Source organism: Nansenia antarctica (assembly GCF_963989245.1).
Source record: "Nansenia antarctica genome assembly, chromosome: 7".
Lineage (NCBI taxonomy): Eukaryota > Metazoa > Chordata > Actinopteri > Argentiniformes > Microstomatidae > Nansenia > Nansenia antarctica.
This window is the reverse complement of record NC_137677.1, coordinates 44,076,959-44,094,992: the sequence shown is the minus strand read 5'-3', so window position 1 is coordinate 44,094,992 and position 18,034 is coordinate 44,076,959. Positions and strand designations below refer to the sequence as shown.

The 18,034-nt window shown below is 48.6% G+C and overlaps 1 protein-coding gene across 1 annotated transcript in view; it reads left to right on the top strand.

Annotated features, from left to right (window-relative positions):
• The window catches only part of LOC308161836 (collagen alpha-3(VI) chain-like), a gene marked incomplete at its 5' end in the record, with an annotated part of 83,796 nt that overhangs the window by 62,539 nt on the left and 3,223 nt on the right, over positions 1–18,034 (top strand). Inside the window, 29 exons of the mRNA XM_080535914.1 lie at positions 268–360; positions 584–637; positions 1,029–1,100; positions 1,280–1,306; positions 1,425–1,469; positions 2,185–2,238; positions 2,440–2,502; positions 3,160–3,225; positions 3,494–3,547; positions 3,735–3,770; positions 3,898–3,960; positions 4,563–4,625; positions 5,393–5,455; positions 5,922–5,984; positions 7,011–7,061; positions 7,240–7,275; positions 7,388–7,450; positions 7,632–7,694; positions 8,222–8,254; positions 8,399–8,435; positions 8,583–8,594; positions 9,327–9,820; positions 10,352–10,454; positions 10,976–11,418; positions 11,535–11,793; positions 12,418–12,526; positions 13,407–13,462; positions 14,106–14,369; positions 17,776–17,964. Coding sequence (XP_080392040.1) covers positions 268–360; positions 584–637; positions 1,029–1,100; positions 1,280–1,306; positions 1,425–1,469; positions 2,185–2,238; positions 2,440–2,502; positions 3,160–3,225; positions 3,494–3,547; positions 3,735–3,770; positions 3,898–3,960; positions 4,563–4,625; positions 5,393–5,455; positions 5,922–5,984; positions 7,011–7,061; positions 7,240–7,275; positions 7,388–7,450; positions 7,632–7,694; positions 8,222–8,254; positions 8,399–8,435; positions 8,583–8,594; positions 9,327–9,820; positions 10,352–10,454; positions 10,976–11,418; positions 11,535–11,793; positions 12,418–12,526; positions 13,407–13,462; positions 14,106–14,369; positions 17,776–17,964 — 3,028 coding nt within the window. The remainder of the gene's footprint in view (positions 1–267; positions 361–583; positions 638–1,028; positions 1,101–1,279; positions 1,307–1,424; positions 1,470–2,184; positions 2,239–2,439; positions 2,503–3,159; positions 3,226–3,493; positions 3,548–3,734; positions 3,771–3,897; positions 3,961–4,562; positions 4,626–5,392; positions 5,456–5,921; positions 5,985–7,010; positions 7,062–7,239; positions 7,276–7,387; positions 7,451–7,631; positions 7,695–8,221; positions 8,255–8,398; positions 8,436–8,582; positions 8,595–9,326; positions 9,821–10,351; positions 10,455–10,975; positions 11,419–11,534; positions 11,794–12,417; positions 12,527–13,406; positions 13,463–14,105; positions 14,370–17,775; positions 17,965–18,034) is intronic.

The window sequence follows — 18,034 nt, the reverse complement described above, 5'->3', positions numbered from 1 at the left end:
ATCCGATGTCTACCTCCACTATCCTCCCCTGCCCTGGAGGTAATGGTCAAGTCCCCGTCAGGTTGAAGAGATATATACATTGAGACTCCATGTGTTTGCTGGTTTAGACGATATGGCAAGTGTTAGTTAGCTATTGTTTATTATTGATGTTCGTTGACTATGTCCATCCTTTGACTATGTCCATCCTTTGACTATGTCCATCCTTTGACTATGTCCATCCTGACTATGTCCATCCTGATAAGCATCTCTGTGTGTGCTTGCCTCCAGGACAACATCGCTGAGCGGGAGTGCTGTGCCGTGCCATGCAAGTGTACAGGCAGCCGAGGAGACAGAGGAAGTGTTGGCCTCGGTGGACCCAAGGTGACTCACCTCCATCAGTATGACCTGTACTGATGTCTATTTCTGTATATGAATGAACCTGTGAAATACAAGATGGAAACATCACTCTGACAATGAGTTTTCGATCTACTTGATGATTGAATGCTCTTTCTTGTGTGAATTGTGAAATGTGAAATATCGATATATGTAAAGATTGTGTTTCCAGTGGAGCTGAATGTGTGTGTTGCTTTTTGTTGTGTTGCAGGGCGGCCCAGGAGGAGCAGGATTCACAGGACATCCCGGAGATGAGGGTGGTCCCGTAAGTCTCCCGTCTCGTCATATCTGTGTGTGTGTGTGTGTGTGTGTGTGTGTGTGTGTGTGTCTGTGAGTGTGTGTGTGTGTGTGTGTGTGTGTGTGGGTGTTTGTGTGTGTGTGTGTGCACCTGTATGTGCGTGCGTGAGTGTGTGTGCATGTGCATGCGTGCCGAGTTCCTGCATATGCGTGTATGTGTGTGTGTGTGTGTGTGTCTGTGAGTGTGTGTGTGTGTGTGTGTGTGTGTGTGGGTGTTTGTGTGTGTGTGTGTGTGCACCTGTATGTGCGTGCGTGAGTGTGTGTGCATGTGCATGCGTGCCGAGTTCCTGCATATGCTTGTGTGTGTGTGTGTGTGTGCATTACACCTCACACTTCTCTATTCCTTCACCCAATCACAGGGAGAGAGAGGTCCTCCTGGTGTGAACGGAACTCAAGGTTTCCAGGGCTGTCCCGGACAGAGGGGAGTCAAGGTAAGAGAGTCCATCTGGCCTTCCAGGATCACTGCACTTCTCATTCAGTACACGGATCAATCAGTAGATTTAAATCAGCTGTCGTTGTGTTATTATCACGTGTATAGTTATGAAAGCATGTGGTATTAGTTACAGGAGCACTGAACAGAACCTCATGTGATTTCTCCTCTGTGTTTCAGGGTTCTCGTGGCTACTCTGGCGAGAAGGTGCGTTTAAAAAAAACATTTTTTGTCGTCACTGTTTATTGTTTATTGATTGTATTGAGATATTGTTTGAATATGAACGGTGATGTTTAACCCAGTTGTACCCATGTCCTGTTTACAGGGCGATTACGGAGAGATCGGTCTAGATGGCATCAATGGAGAAGAGGTAAGAGAAATGTCTCTGCTTTGGTTTCATAAGAACCTTCAACACTCACGTTCTAGTTCCAAACCGTTAGGTTGTGGTGTTGGGTCATGGGTATGGTCCTCCAGCCCAGTGGGAAGTCTGGCGACAGCATTCAGAGTCTGGAAGGCACATCCACAGCTTCATGGGAACACGGAAAGCTTCTGACAGCTTGGCTTCCTGTCAGCAGGATGTAGAAATGTCCTGTTCTCATCCAAGATTTCTTAGAAAACTCTGTGTAAATCAACCTCAATGACTCTAACTAACTGCTAACATTCAAGATGGTCCCATAAGTCAGAGCTTAGTCATTATAATAGTAATAATAATAATAATAATAATAATAATGACAAAATAATAATCATGTTATTTGCCATGCAATCAACTTGTCAGTCAGTTGTTGGAATTTGGTATGTTTCACTCTAGGCACAGGGTCAGCCATAGTCGGCATCCCTGGAGCAATTACGGGTTAAGTCCCCTAAGCTCCCTCCTGAGGCAGGGATTGAACCTTCTGATTACTAGCCTAGCCAGCCTCTCTGACCTCTAGGCTGCCGCCGCCCTGCGATGAAGGAGCATATGATGAATCCAGGGGAGGGTGCATCACCCCCACCCTAAACCCTAACCCCCCACCCTAACCCCTAACCCACCATTATGCTAGAGTGTGTGTGATTGTGATTTGTTGATATCCATTGTGTTCCGTCAGGGTAAATCTGGTGTTGCTGGGCCGCCAGGAGACATAGGGCACCCTGGGAGAAGGGTGAGCATCACAGCTTACACACACACACACACACACACACTCACACACACAAACACACGCACACACCATCATCATCATCATCATCATCATCATCATCATCATCTCTATACTTATCCATGCATTGGCATGATTGTGACGTGGCCGACCTCTACCTAACCCTGCTGTGTGTGTGTGTGTGTGTGTGTGTGTGTGTGTGTTCAGGGACCTAAAGGACTGAAGGGACAGGCCGGAGACTTCGGGGACACCGGCATCAGAGGAGACCCTGTGAGTATCTGACTACCAGCTCATTAACACCTGACACCAGGTCAGTGTTGACCTTCCCAGTCAGGGCCGGATGGATGGGTGACTGACCCTGGGTCAATATTATCACATGTAACATATAGGGGTGGGTATTCACATTAACCACTTAATGAACATTCTAATACACTGTATGTCGCTAGCAATGAGAGAGGGCTTTCATTTTTAATGACATTTGCAGTTCTGTTCTGTCAGAGTCAGCTCCTCACCTTAGTAGTGTACGTTCTGGATTCATTTGATACTTTCTGGAAGGTTCACTACAGGAGAGGCAGACATCGGAGGACAGTTTTATTGTAATGCTTTGGAATGGAATCAGGAATGGTATCAAACGTGTGTGTAAAGTGTGTGTAAAGTGTAAAGTGTGTGTAAAGTGTGTGTAAAGTCCATTCCATTCCGTCATTCCATTCAAGGCATGACAATGAGCCTCTCTGTGTGTGCATGTGTGCGTGTGCGTGCATGTGCGTGCGTGCGTGCGTGCGTGCGTGCGTGCGTGTGCATGTGCGTGTGTGTGTGTTTGTGTTTTAGGCTAAATAACTAAGTGTGTGTGTGTGTGTGTGTTTGTGTTTTAGGCTAAATAACTAAGTGTGTTGTGTGTGTGTGTTTGTGTGTGTGTGTGTGTTTCAGGGTACCACCGGACAGGACAACACCATTCCCGGCCCTAAAGGAGACCTGGGCGATGTGGGACCAGTGGTAATGTCCTCCTCCTCATTAACTGGCACCCATAACTAGGGATATACCTGTGTCTGTGTAGTTAACTAGCACCCATAACTAGGGACATACCTGTGTCTGTATAGTTAACTAGCATCTATAACTAGGGACATACCTGTGTGTGTAGTTAACTAGCACCCATGTTTACTGTATGTTGTGTGTGCTTGTCCACATGTGATACACTATGAAGTGGTCTATATACATGTACTGTATATGATCATTCATCCATGTGTCGTCTCCTGTCTCGTAGGGAGGCTCGGGCGTGGACGGTAAGCAGGGAGGCGCCGGAGAGCCTGGCAGACGGGTACGACCCCCCTTCTCTCTTCTCTCTCGTTCCAGAACATCTCACATCTCACAGCGTCGTTTTTTTACAACCGAATTGTTCACCTTGCAAAAATCTGCATTTGCCTAACACTTGTTTTCCTGGTTCCTCCCGACCGACCCTCTCCCTCCCTCCCTCCTGCCTCCCTCCCTGTATCATGTGACTGTAGGGGTCTGATGGTAGAAGAGGCCCATCTGGACAAGCTGTAAGTGTTGATCTGCTGAAGCCAAACCCTGCAGCATCCCCATGCTACCATACACTTCTGATAAGTGCAACATGTGGACTAAAACTACCGTGTGTGTGTGTGTGTGTGTTCCCCCTTGTGTGTGTAGGGCACAGCTGGCAAGCCTGGAGCCGACGGTGTGCAGGGAGAGCCTGGCATTGGAGGATCTAGAGTGAGTGTGACCCACTGGGTCCAGACCCAGACAAGTTTTTATGACAATACAAAATGAGCAGTAGGTCACTACTGTACACATATACGCGAGACATATTGCACAAACCTACATATATGTAGTCAAAATAGAAGTCTATCGCACTTAGACTACAGTAAATAAGTCACAAAAAAAAGAAGAGCTTAAGTTTTAAGTGGCCTTCAGAGCATCGCTCCACCCAGCCCGTCCTTGTCGTTGACAGGCTGTTTGACATGTGTTCTCATGCCAAAAACATCAATTAGAAACATGACCTTGGCTGTATTCGCTAAGTCAGTTCCATAGAGTGCCATATGTGTTGATTGGACTAGGGCCCAACCACCAATCGAGCACAGCGAATCCGGTCTGATCAAAGCCAATCCCACCAATCAGGCCGCTTTTAATGACTACCATCTATCATCTACGTCATCTATTGTTGTTGTATTGAGCTTGGTCCAATAAGACAGCAGACTGTGATGTAGACCTGTCTGTGTGCGTGTGTGTGCGTGCGTGTGCGTGCTCGTGTGTGTGCTTGTGTGTGTGCTTGTGTGTGCGCGTGTGTGTGCGTGTGTGTGTGTGTGACATTCCAGGGGCCAGCCGGACCGGGTGGCGCTCCTGGCATCAGAGGGGAGGACGGGAACCCGGGACCCAGGGTGAGTGGCCCTCCAGGGGGACCGTTAACGGCGTGACACACTGTGATTTAGCCCCAGCCACGGCCCTGTCAGGCCTGCAGCTGTCTTCCCTACGTATATGTGGCTACAGGGAGCCGAGAGGAGAGGAGCTACCGCCAAGTGTGTTGGTTCTAGTTAACGTCAAACAATCGACCCGTTCATCTTTGTCTCCGTCACCACGACCGCCAGAGGAGGCCAGGCGTATTTGACGTATTTTGACGTTGCGTTTAGTTATCCCTTTGATTCCAGAAGTCTCCAGACGGTCGTCCTGTTGACATTCGAGCTCAAGAACTTTGAGCCCCGGTGCTCAGCTCTTCATTACGGCTCGATGGGGGAAGGTCTCTCATTTAGAGGGGGGAAATAAACAGCGATCGCGAGCAACGTGCGGTCGGAAAAAACAAGAAACACACGAACACATGGTCGTGTAGGAAAACATGGGAAACAGAGATGCAGTCTGGTTAGCGTGTGTCGGAGCTAGTGTGTGTTAGAACTAGTGTGTGTGTGTGTGTGTGTGTGTGTTACAGTTCGTGTGTGTTCCACAGCTGCGCTCCAGAGAGAAGGAGGAGAGGACAGGGGGTTGATATCTGTGGCGAGACAATTTGCATGAGACTTACTTGGTGCAGCTTTTTACAGTTCCCTATTGAGGCGATAGTGTCTCAGTGGGTATTAGCCCATGGGGGCTAAAAACCTAAAGTACACGTGAGTAAATGGTTGCCAGTCTGAATGTGAATGTGAAATGCTTCTTCCAGGGACCCGGAGGACTCCAGGGAGGCTCCGGAGACAAGGGCAGAAGAGGAGGTCTGGGTCGCAAGGTACTGGAGGGAGCCTCACCACCACAGGCCCGGCTGATGCTCAACCAGCCACGGTCTAGCCGCCGTTTTGGCCTTGTTTCACTTACAGTATAAACACATTGGAAGCCTAAGCCCTCCTCACAAACACACACACACAGACTACACTCTCGCATTACAGGACACACACAGCCTATTAGAACAAACACCAGTCGCCCCCAATGACAACATCCCAAGCCCAGTGTCATGTCTACTTCAAATAAATAGCGTAAATGCAATTAACTGGGAGGAAAGCTCTGCACCAGGCAATAGGAATGTTATTCAAATGGTGTCCATGTCTTTCCCTCTCTCTCTCTCTCTCTCTCTCTCTCTCTCTCTCTCTCTCTCTCTCTCTCTCTCTCTCTCTCTCTCTCTCTCTCTCTCTCGTGCGCTCTCTCTCTCTCTCTCTCTCTCTCTCTCTCTCTCTCTCTCTCTCTCTCTCTCTCTTTAGGGTGAGCCAGGAGAGCCAGGACCCAAAGGCATCGTGGGACCACTGGGGCCGCGTGGCGAGCCTGTAAGACTGCTGTCACACTTCCCTATCTCAGTTCATCAGCATTCAAAACGATTAGCAAAAACAGTTCATCTTTTTCAAGTTTTTAGTCATTGAGACAGACTCTTGATAAGACCTTAGACAGATGTCATAAATGATATTGATGCTGCTGGAACGGGCCTGTTTAGAGCCCCAGGCTCTGGGAATCTGGCATAGTTTAGGGCTACTCTGGGAGCTGGCCATGGTGATCTGGACATCTCAGTTAGTCACGAAACACTTCAAAGACCTGCAGGATTGATGTCTCAGCTCGGCCAGGCTCGGTCCTCAGATCCATATGTTTTGAATCTCTGAGACACTCTCTCTCCGCGATGAAGGGTTCCTTCACATGCTCTCCTGTTTCACTGGCTCTCTCCTCACACACACACACACACACACACACACACACACACACACACTCGCACACTGTCCGCTAAAGGTGTCTAACCAAGTAGTGTTGTGGTGTTGGTTGTATCCATCAGACACATCTGTATTACATCAGAATTACTTATTCATGTTCTTGATCAGTGTGTGGTAAGGTAAGGTGGGAGGGAGGCTACTACTCATCGGTCGAGCACATGTGTTATCTGTAGGGTGGGGGTCAGGGCACGGGGGAGGCTGGTGGAGGCAGACGTCGGAAGGACTAGGGCTCATGGGAATGCAGAGAACAGAATGAGGAACGGCATCAAACGCACGCGGCACTCCTCATTCCTATCATTCGGATATGGGTAGGACATGATAAGCTTAGGCTTCATCCTACTCCCTTTCGAACATTGATAGGCCTGTACTCTTCATATTAGTTATTTGTTCTTTTATTATTTTAAATCATGTCCGAAATAAAAAGATGCATTCATTCATTCATTCATGCGTTTACCATGAGCCCGTCCTGCCAAGATCTCTACCTCCACCAGCCTCCACTGATGTACAGAACGCTCTGCTCTAAGTGACTGTAGGTCAGAACACACCTACGCATGTTGTTGAGTCCACAGTCAGCTCAGTGTCCTCCTCTCTCAGGGAGAAGACGGCAGAGATGGATTTGGCATCGCAGGACCCAAGGGAAGGATGGTAAGACACCCAGACATGACCATGTTTACATGTCTAGAAGCCTCAGTTGCCATTAACAACAATAATAATAATAATAATAATAATAATAATAATGATTTTTTTTTTAAAGTAAATGTAATGATGATGATGATGGTGATGATGATGCTCTTGGTACTAACTGGAGTGTGTGTATTCACAGGGTGATGAGGGCTTCCCTGGGTTCCCTGGACTAAAGGTAACAGCTCTCTGTCTTTCTCTCACCTCTGACTCTCGTTCTGTCCTCCATCTGTTCCCTCCGTCATGTCCCTCTCCTCCACACGTCCTAACCCGTCTCTGTCCCCCTGCAGGGCGCGGCTGGGGCCTCAGGCACCCTGGGAGGACCAGGCCCCGCTGGGAACAGAGGCCAGAGGGTGAGTGTCTGAACCATGAGCCTCTGATTGGCCGTAGCGTCTCCTGGCCTTACCAGGCTGGAGCTGGACGGGACACTAGGCACAGACGCATGGTGCTGCTGGTCTCTGATACCGTTTACAAGTGAGACTATTCATTTCTGATGATTGGTGTTTGACCCGGTGTGCTGTCTCTGCCCTGCAGGGTGTGTCAGGAAACATCGGTACCTCAGGGCAGAAGGGAGAGCCTGGATACTCTGGTCCTTACGTAAGCTCTCACTTTGACTGTTCTTCATGTGTTTACAACCAGGGGAGGCCCTGTTCTCTCTCTCCCTCACACACACACACACACACACACACACACACACACACAGACCATCAAGACACGTCTCACGTGTACAGAAGCGTTTACATTATGTTTACGACTTTTTACATGTCTTTGACAAGCTTCCTGTTTACATTTGACTGTTCTGGAAGGACCGTTTCTCTTTTCGATACAAGTTCTTGCTTCTTGCAAGGAGCCAAGTGCACTATGAGTTCTCTATCTTAATGTGTATTATCTTTGGTCGGTTACACAACTAACACAAATAATCTTGCACGTTGTTCGCTGGCACAGAGCTAGCTCTACGAGTGCCAAGTCATGGTATGGTCTCCCTCCGGCTGTGTCCAGCTGTTAACCTCCGGTGTTTATGTGTGTGTGTGTGTGTGTGTGTGTGTGTGTATGTGTGTGTGTGTGTGTGTGTGTGTGTGCGTGTGTGTGTGTGTGCGTGTGTTTATGTGTGTGTGTTCCCACAGGGCCAGAAGGGACCTCGCGGACCCGGCGTGGCGGTACGTAGCAGTTAGCTCCATCAATCATTTCTCAGGACATTGTTTCCATGGCAGCAGGACCAGAGTATCTGTCCTGTCCTAACATGTCTGTCCTCCTGTCCTAACGTTGTTCACTTTCTGTTTGTCCCCCTGTCTGTCCTGCAGCAATGTGACCTGGTCAAGAAGATCAGAGACAACTGCCGTGAGTATAGCATGCGTGGGGAAACCGGATATCACACAATACGCTACTACTTTAACAGATCAGTTTTAGCGCTGACTTGTTTACTAGTGTGATAAGTCAGATAGTAAGAATAACCCTGATCTTCTCTTCTCTCCCTCCCTGCTCCAGCCTGTTGCTATGGTGAGTTACACTCCGATGAAAAAACGCTGACATCACGTCTGGCAATGTTGACATGTTTACATGAGTACGGAGGAGGTAGTAAACAGGATGTACGCTTCGGTGCTTCTTCCTTCACTTCCTCCATTTCCAGGCCAGCTGCGCTCTCCATGAGGAATATGTATAGAGACAGATTGTAAATACATGTTTTAGAGACATTCTATCTAACCGAGGAGCGGCTGTGGCGCAGGTGGTAGAACGGTGGTTCGAGCCCCGGCTGGTCACATGTCGAAGTGTCCTCGGGCAAGACACTGAACCCCAAATTGCTCCCAGTGAGCTGGGCCGGCACCTTGCATGGTAGCTTGGCCGCCATTGGTGTGTGAATGTGTGCGTGAATGGGGTGAATGAGAGGCCGTTGTAAAGCGCTATATAAGGTGCTTTTAAAAAAGGTGCTTGTTTGCCGCTTCTCCACCCGAAATCTAGGTGTAATTGCAGTATACCGAGTAGATTGTCCTACAAAGACACTTAGACTTAGATTAGTAATCTAAAAATTAATTAGACTCCTATACTTTCTTTTATTTATCTTTTGTTTCTTTTTATTATTACTACTCGATCTTTTCAGTTTGTAAAGCGTCTTTGAGTGTCTAGAAAAGCGCTATATAAGTCTAATTTATTATTATTATTATTATTATTATTATTATTATTATTATATAAGTGCAATCCATGAACCGTGGTCCTCCCTGTTCCTCCCCCCAGGCCAGCAGGAGTGCCCTCACTACCCCACGGAGCTGGCCTTCGCCCTGGACGCCTCAGACGGCGTGCCCCGTCCGGCCTTCAACAACATGCGCGACACGGTCCTCCGCCTGATCGGCAACATCACCATCTCCGAGAGCAACTGTCCCCGCGGCGCCCGCGTGGCGCTCGCCCTCTACAACAACGAGGTGACCACCGAGATCCGCTTCGCCGACGCCCTTAAGAGACGTGCCCTGGTGGAGAGGATCGAGGGCCTGCAGGCGCTGCAGACCAGAAAGCAGCGCAGCCTGGAGACGGCCATGAACTTCCTGGCCCAGAACACCTTCAAGCGCGTCCGCAGCGGCTTCCTGATGAGGAAGGTGGCCATCTTCTTCGTCAACGGGCCCGTGAGGGACACGCAGCCTGTCAGCGCTGCCGCCCTGAGGCTGTACGACGCCGGCATCGCCTCCGTCTTCCTGCTCAACCGGGACGACCGCAAGCTGGCCGGGGCTCTGAAGGTAGAACGCTCTAGACCCAGTTGGATGGATTAGAACGGATTAGAACGGAATAGAACTGATTAGAATGGAATAGAACAGATTACAACGGATTAGAACAGAATAGAACAGAATAGAACGGAATAGAATGGATTAGAACGGATTAGAACAGAATAGAATGGAATAGAACGGAATAGAACAGATTTGAACAGAATAGAACAGAATAGAACGGAATAGAACGGAATGGAACACAGACGCCTACACAACAGGGGAGGCTGGGGGAGGTAGAAATCAGGACAGGCTCATTGTAATGCATGGAACGGAATGAGGGATGGTATCAGACGTGTTCCATGCATTACAATGAGGTCCATCCTCTGATGTCTACCTCCGCCAGCCTCCCCTGGTACACACAATAACCATAGACACATGACCAGAGCGATCTCTCTCTGCTGTGTCTTCTAACACATCTGGACGTGTTGACATGTCTCAGATGCCCTGTCTCTCTCTCTGTGTTGTTGACATGTTGTTGCCTGTCTCTTTCTCTGTGTGTATCAGATCAACAACACAGAGCTGGCCCAGGTGATCGTGCTGCCCAATGCTGGCTCTGCTCAGTACAACTCAGTCATCCAGAAGATCATGAACTGCCATGTGTGTCTGGGTAAGAACAGAACTGCCATGTGTGTCTGGGTAAGAACAGAACTGCCATGTGTGTCTGGGTAAGAACAGAACTGCCATGTGTGTCTGGGTAAGAGCACATCTGTCGTCTCATCAAGCCTGTCCTCTCTTAGGAACACCTAAGACCAAGAAGTGAATCCGCAGTCAGTTTGTGAATTGACAGCTGCCCATTATTTTCCATTTTGAGACTTATTTTATCTACAAATGTACAATTCACGTCTAGCGTTGAGTACTGTAGTTCCCATCGAGACTTACCTTGAGGCCTGCAGGGCTGCGCGCTCCCTCTCTAATCAGACTTCCTCTATTGTAGCTCTAACGGAACACACATGGGCCTGATGTTGTAGACATGGAAATAGTTTTCTAAACAAACCCAGGAAGACATAATTACAAAACATAACAACCACTAAACCCCCCTGGGCCAAAATGTGTTTTCCTTTAATCCATTATTTGATATGCTTCAGTTATGGATGTAGAACGATGCATAATTTCCCCTCTGTTCTCCAGACACGTGCTCCCCGGACCAGCAGTGTACCTACGTCCCTCCCCAGTCCAACCGAGACCGCCGCTCCTCCACCACCGACGTGGACATCGACATGGCCTTCGTCCTGGACTCCTCCGAGACCACCTACCCCACCGTCTTCACCGAGGTCAAGCGCTACATCTCCCACGTGGTGGACCAGCTGGAGCTCTCCCCCGACCCTGCCGCATCGGTCAACCACGCCCGCGTGGCCGTGATCCAGCAGGCGCCGTACGCCTACCTGCGGAACTCCAGCGGGTCGCCCATCCAGGTGGACGTGGGCCTGACGGACCAGCGCTCCTCGGACGACGTCAGGAACTTCCTGCTGGAGAAGACGCCGCAGCTGGAGGGCGGGAGGGCGCTGGCAGCCGCCATAGACGCCACGGTGGAGACAGTGTTCGAGCTGGCGCCGCATCAGAGAGACCTGAAGGTGTTGATCACTCATACATCTGAGCTGCTTTTGATTGTTACTGTTCAGTGTGATGGGACTTGTGTGAAATGCACTTTATATAAATATTGAATGATTGATTGATTGATTGGTGTCAGGTGCTGCTGCTGTTCGTGACGGGGTCGGTGGAGCAGGATGAGGAGAGGCTGGTGCGTGTGGCCACGGAGGTCAAGTGTAAGGGTTACTTCCTGGTGATCTTCGGGGTCGGTGAGCAGCTGGGCGCCGGCGACGCCCGTGTCCTGTCCCGCATGGCCAGCGAGCCCTCGGACGTCTTCTTCAAGAGACTGGACAGCGTCTCCCACTTCTATGACAAACACATCCAGAACTTTGGACGGCTGCTGCCCAAGTACCTCAGCAGTGAGTGACTTCTATCAGAGACAGAGAGAGAGAGAGAGAGAGAGAGAGAGAGAGAGGGATAGAGAGAGACAGAGAGAGACAGATAGAGAGAGAGAGGGATAGAGAGAGACAGAGAGAGAGAGAAAGAGAGAGACAGAGAGAGAGAGAGTGAGAGAGAGGGATAGAGAGAGACAGAGGGATAGAGAGAGAACACACAGGATTCAGTATTGTACACACTTCCCTGTTAACGGCGATGCAATCCAACAGTTATAATGAATACATATGGCTTTAAATGATGCCATTGCTGCTCATTTGATTGGTTCAGCATTTTCTTAGTGTTTCTTTGATATAATTGTGCATATTTAACGCAAAGGAATGTAATGTTCTTAGTGGACAGTGTATTAGTTTTAGGTAGTGTAAAACATTGACTACCATAATGGTCTTTCAACTGGGCCAGCTGTGTGGGGTTCAATTAACAAGGTAGTCTTCCTGTCAGCTGACATATAAACATAGTAGTCTTCCTGTCAGCTGATAAACATGGTAGTCTTTTCCCCTTCCTGTCAGCTGATATATAAACATGGTAGTCTACTTCCTCTTCCTGTCAGCTGATATATGAACATGGTTCTCTTCTCCCTGTCCCCCTAGTTGAGAATGCCTTCTACATGTCACCTGAAGTGTCCAAGAGCTGCCACTGGTACCAGAGTGACCAGCCCCTGAGGAACCCCTTCAAGACCTCCGGCCCCCATCACCAGGAGTGAGTCTTCATGTTCTCCAACACCTCTGTACTTTAACCATTCAGCTCAGATGTGTTATGTGACAGCAGCTGGTGAAACCAGGATCAAGTCGGCAGCCAATTTAATGTTCAGACTTTCATTCTGAAAAATGTAAATAAATGTCAGCGTTGTTGAAAAATCACACACTTGCTAGTCAAATTAACCCAGCTTGTAAATGTAAAGTAGTGTTATATTTAACTAAGTAGTAGTGGGGATTACTCACCGAATCCAATGCGTTGCAAGATTTTGACTTGACTAGTGAGTGTGTAGTTGATTCTCGACCACACTGAAATTCATTGAACCTTTTCAGAATAAAAGAATTTGATTGGTTGCCGACTTCTTCCCACTTTCACCAGCATTTATCACATCATATATTCTGCTTTCTTTTTTTTTATGATTTATAGTTTTTATTATTTTCAATAAACAGACAATGAACAGACATACATCACAAGTAACAGTTGACGTTGGACAATAAATTAAAAAGACAAATAATAGACACAACAAAACATGAAGGTGATGTACAGCAATATAAATCTACAGCATTGTCTAACAATCCTACTTATAGCAGTTTACTTTCACGTTTTACATTTGGGATATTGCTATTTATACATAAATGAAAGTAAATAAAACAATTTAAAAATATTGCTATTTACATGAGCTGGAGTTGCCATTATTTCTCAATATATGAGTGATACTGCCCCCATTTCAAGCGGTAATCCTCCACCTTCTCTAGCAGCCTATATGATAATTGTTCTAAGGCTGCCAGCTGCCCAAGAGAAATGTGCCACAGAGACGGTGCTGGTGCTGATGAGGCCTATTCTGCTTTCTAGAATCCATGTGAATAACCATCTCTTCCTCCAGGAAACACCGGAAACATCATGAGAACCAGCAGGCAGTGCACCCCAGGAAACACAAGGGTAAGCAGAGGAGAAGACACCCAGGGACCAGCACTTCAATAAGTCCATGTCAGTCATCTTCATCTACGATGGTTCCTCTAAACCACTGGTCCTCAAACCTCTCCTCGGGCACCCCCCAGCCGCTCCACATATTTGATCTGTTCCACCACCAGCACACCTGATTCAACAGATTTGTACTTGATTAGTTGAATCAGGTGTGCTGGTGGTGGAACAGATCAAATATGTGGAGCGGCTGGGGGTCCCCGAGGAGAGGTTTGAGAACCACTGCTCTAAACCTTTAGTGGGAGTGTGTTTGTGTGTTTGACTCTCTCTGTCCGTGTGCAGGTTTATTGATCGTGCATCGTTTTGTCCGCTTTGGCTCATTTTTGCTGTATATCCGTTAATCTCACCACCCCCTCTCCTCCTCCTCCTCCTCCTCCTCCTCCTTCTCCTCCCCCTCCTCCTCCTCCTCCTCCTCCTCCTCCCCCCCCTCCTCCTCCTCCTCCTCCCCCTTCCTCCTCCTCCTCCTCCTTCACCCCCTCCTCCCCTCCCCCTCCTTCTCCTCCCCTTCCCCTCCTTCCCCTCCTCCTCCTTCTCCTCCCCTCCTCCCCTCCCCCTCCTTCCCCTCCTCCCCCTCCTCCTCCCCTCCCCCTCGACACCCCAGACGATTCAGAGGAGCTCCACGTAGCCAACGTGACGTCAGGCGGTCTGACCCTGCGCTGGTCCAGCCCCGACCCCAAGCTGCTGGCCTACTACGAGGTGACGGTGACCCGGCTGAGAGACCACGCCCCCATGCTGCACAGGAACCTGAGCGCCACGGAGCTGGTTGTCACCGGCCTGGAGCCCGCCCAGACGTACCACGCCGTGGTCACCGCACGCTCCGCCCACGGCCACGCCATCGCCACCCACAAGGGCATCCTCACCACCAGTAAGACAGACCACATACACTCTGTAGTCTACTACTTCTCTACATCCCCACCACACTTCATCAGCCATGAGGGGTCATTTGACCCCTGTGAGTAAAAAAAAAAAGTGATATCTTTGCACTCGATCAAATTTCAGGACCCTCTTTTCATGACTTTTCCTAGATATGTGCGTTCTACCACCCAGTATCTTTACATTTTCAAAATCACATCAGGATAAGCTATTGGCTATTTTGCCATTTTTCTGTGTAGGAAGCAGGCTAATTTACAAGCGGCCAACTAGTGGTCGTTGTGTGTAAATAGCAGCTTGAGCATTGTAAAGAGGCGGCTCTTTTAGTAGGTAAAAAAGGCATGGCTGTTCTAGTGTTAAGCCCTTTATCTCAGGACTCTAACACAGTCTTGGGGGGGGGTGTAGATGACTTAGGTTCATGAGGAGTTTGAAAGGAAAGAAAACGACCACATACACTCTGTAGTCTACTACTCCTCTGTAGAGTGTTGCAACGTTTCCACCACATGGTTTTCATCAGACTGGAGATATATTAGCTGTTTCTCCTCTACCATGAATATCTGCGTAACTGGAGCCAACATACAGTATATCAAGCATATCCAGCAAATGTACACACACGATGTGTGTGTGTGTGTGTGTGTGTGTGTGTGTGTGTGTGTGTGTGTATGAGTGTGAGTGGGCCCACTGACCATGGTACCGTGTGTGGGATTGTACAGAAGCAGTGGAGCACAAGGCCCCTGCCCCAGTAGAGCTGACGGGCATCTTATCCACGACACCGCTGGACAGACCTAACACAGGTGGGTAACAGTGTGTGTGTGTGTGTGTGTGTGTGTGTGTGTGTGTGTGTGTGTGTGTGTGTGTGTGTGTGTGTGTGTGTGTGTGTGTGTGTGTGCAGCACACACATGTTTATGGTGTTAAGTGGCCTGGGGTAGGAGATGCTACATGCCCACCATAGTGAAGCACCCCTCTCGTGTGTGTGTGTGTGTGTGTGTGTGTGTGTGTGTGTGTGTGTGTGTCAGCAAGGTTCCCCTCTGACCCCTCTGACCCTCCTGTGCCATCCATATCTTCATTATATGTTATGGTGCTTTATTGTGCACTTAATAGAAAACAGTATGTTTTCTTTTAAATAGTGAGATAGATTTACTGGTTGTTGAGGCTAATTGATTTGGCCCATGGGAATATTCCATTGAAACAGAAAGAAAGCCAGCTATTATCATGTAGAAGCCCCCCCCCCCCCTTTGTTCCTAATAGTCTCAGTATAGTTTGAGTGTTTGGCTTTTCACTGGCAACATTCCTGTCCACCAATAAACACAGCACTATAGTTCAGCTTCAGTCAAGGTGCAGAAACACTTCCACGCTCAAAGCGCCGCGGTTCCCATCTTTACTGCTGCAACCAATGTGTTGTTAATCAGCTTAACGCTGCAGCCCAGAGCACGCTCTGGCCATGGAGGACAGACTAGAACAACATCTGACTGTTCACTGGACAGGGCAGTTCTTACCTAAACTGGTATTATTATCATCATCATCATCATCATCGTCATCATCCTCATTAGCTCCTGGGGCTTTACAGTGAGAGACACAGGGTTCCCACGGGTCCTTGAAATCCTTGAAAGTTTGTGAAGAAAAAAGTCTTAGAGAAAGAGAAAATTGTCATGGGTCATTGAAAGTGCTTGAATTCCCCTCTCTCTCTCTCTCTCTCTCTCTCTCTCTCTCTCTCTCTCTCTCTCTCTCTCTCTCTCTCTCTCTCTCTCTCTCTCCAAACATTTTTTATAAGTAACATGTAGAAGGGAATAAAAGAACCATACTAGTTACTACGGTTAATTAGTTAGATCGTTCATGGTCATTCTTATATAAATTCTCATCTCAAACTATGCTGTAGTGGGACCTTGAAGGAATTGAGTCTTGAAAGTCCTTGAAAGGTGCTTGAATTTGATGTTTCAGAAGGTGTGGGAACCCTGGAGACAGAAAACAAGGCAGGTAGTTTCAGAGGCGGTCAGAACTGTTGATCTTGCAGAACCTGGGATCCGCCGTTCCTGGTAGTTCAGTTCTCATCGGAAAACAGATCCAATAATGTATGACTCCTGAGTCGGAGGGCCCTGGCTCCCCCGGCCCTCAACACCCCCCCCTCCCCCTGCCCTCAACAACCCCCCTCCCCCCACTCAGCCTTCTGCTCGGACCATACGTTACTAATAGCTATGGGATGAAGTCATCTCGCACACCGGCCAATCAGGGAGCTTCTGAGAGGGGGGAGGGGGGGGGGGGGCTACTTCTTCTTCTGACCTGCTCTCGAACAGAACTCTCAGTTACTCAACAGTCGCCATAGTAACTTAATCTAAACAAACTCTAGTATTACAACGTTGATACTGCTGTATATCGATACTGCTATGTGAATAAGAACATGCTAGCTGGCATGGTCCAGTACACTGTAAGGTCATGTCCACCAGAGTGTGTGGAAGCAGAGATTCATTGCTTTGACTTTGCGGTTGGTTGGTTGGTTGGTTGTCTGGTTTGGACGGCTGACATGTATATAAGCCCGCGGTGGGTTTGATGTGGTGCGTCTCCTGGGAGCTGGTGATGGTGGTGTCGGTTCCCAGGCCGCTACAGGACTACAGATGGTGGTCCGGATCCTCAACACAAAGACCACACACACACACACACACACACACACACACAGACTGATACTAAATCACTCACTCAATCTACTAACATTAACCAGTAAGATGAACTCTCCTAACACCAGTGGTCACTTCTTCTCCACGTGTGTGTGTGTGCAAGTGAATGTGTGTCTGTAGTGTGCGTGCGCCGCGTGTGTGTGTGCGACATGCATGTGTACATGCTTGTGTGTGTGTGTGTGTGTGTGTGTGTGTGTGCATGCAAGATGTGACCATAGCAGTGGTCACTCCTTCTGAACATCTCACTCATAGGGAAACTAACCAAATGTACTGTCACATTATAGTACACTCGGAACTGATATCCCCCTGATACTGCAGGGGAGGCCGGAGGGAGGCAGACATCGGAGAACGGGCTCATTGTAACGTACGCGTGTCTGATACCATTCCTCATTCCATTCCGTTTATTACAATGAGCCCCGTCCTCCGATTTCCGCCTCTACCAGCCTCTCCTGGGGTAGCATGTAAGACACTCTGAATCCATCGTCCCCCTCACAGTCTTCACTCTTCAACTCATACTTCCTGTTGTATGATAGTAGTCATGGCAACGCACTACCTCACAGCAACTCTGATATGGAGTCATTGATTGCATTTAATATTCACCTAAACTCATTTAACTTAACTTAACCCCCTCTCTCTCTCTCTCATCGTCTCTCTCTCTCTCTTTCTCTCTCTCTCTCTCTCTCTCTCTCACCCCCTCCCTAAACTGGTCCTGTCTCTTGTTGCATGTTGTAGCTAACGAGCCATCAGACCCCTGCTCTCTTGACTATGACCCTGGAATGCCCTGCGACACAGACTATGAGGCTAGGTGGTTCTATGACAGAAAGCACGGCGTCTGTACCCAGTTCTGGTACGGGGGCTGTGGAGGCAATACCAATAGGTTCCAGACGGAGGCGCTGTGCCTAGCGCGCTGCGTGGTGACAGGTGAGTGAAGGTTTTCCGGGGTCAGAGCCAAGACAGTCTTACCAGGTCCGTTCATCACAGACTTGCGCTC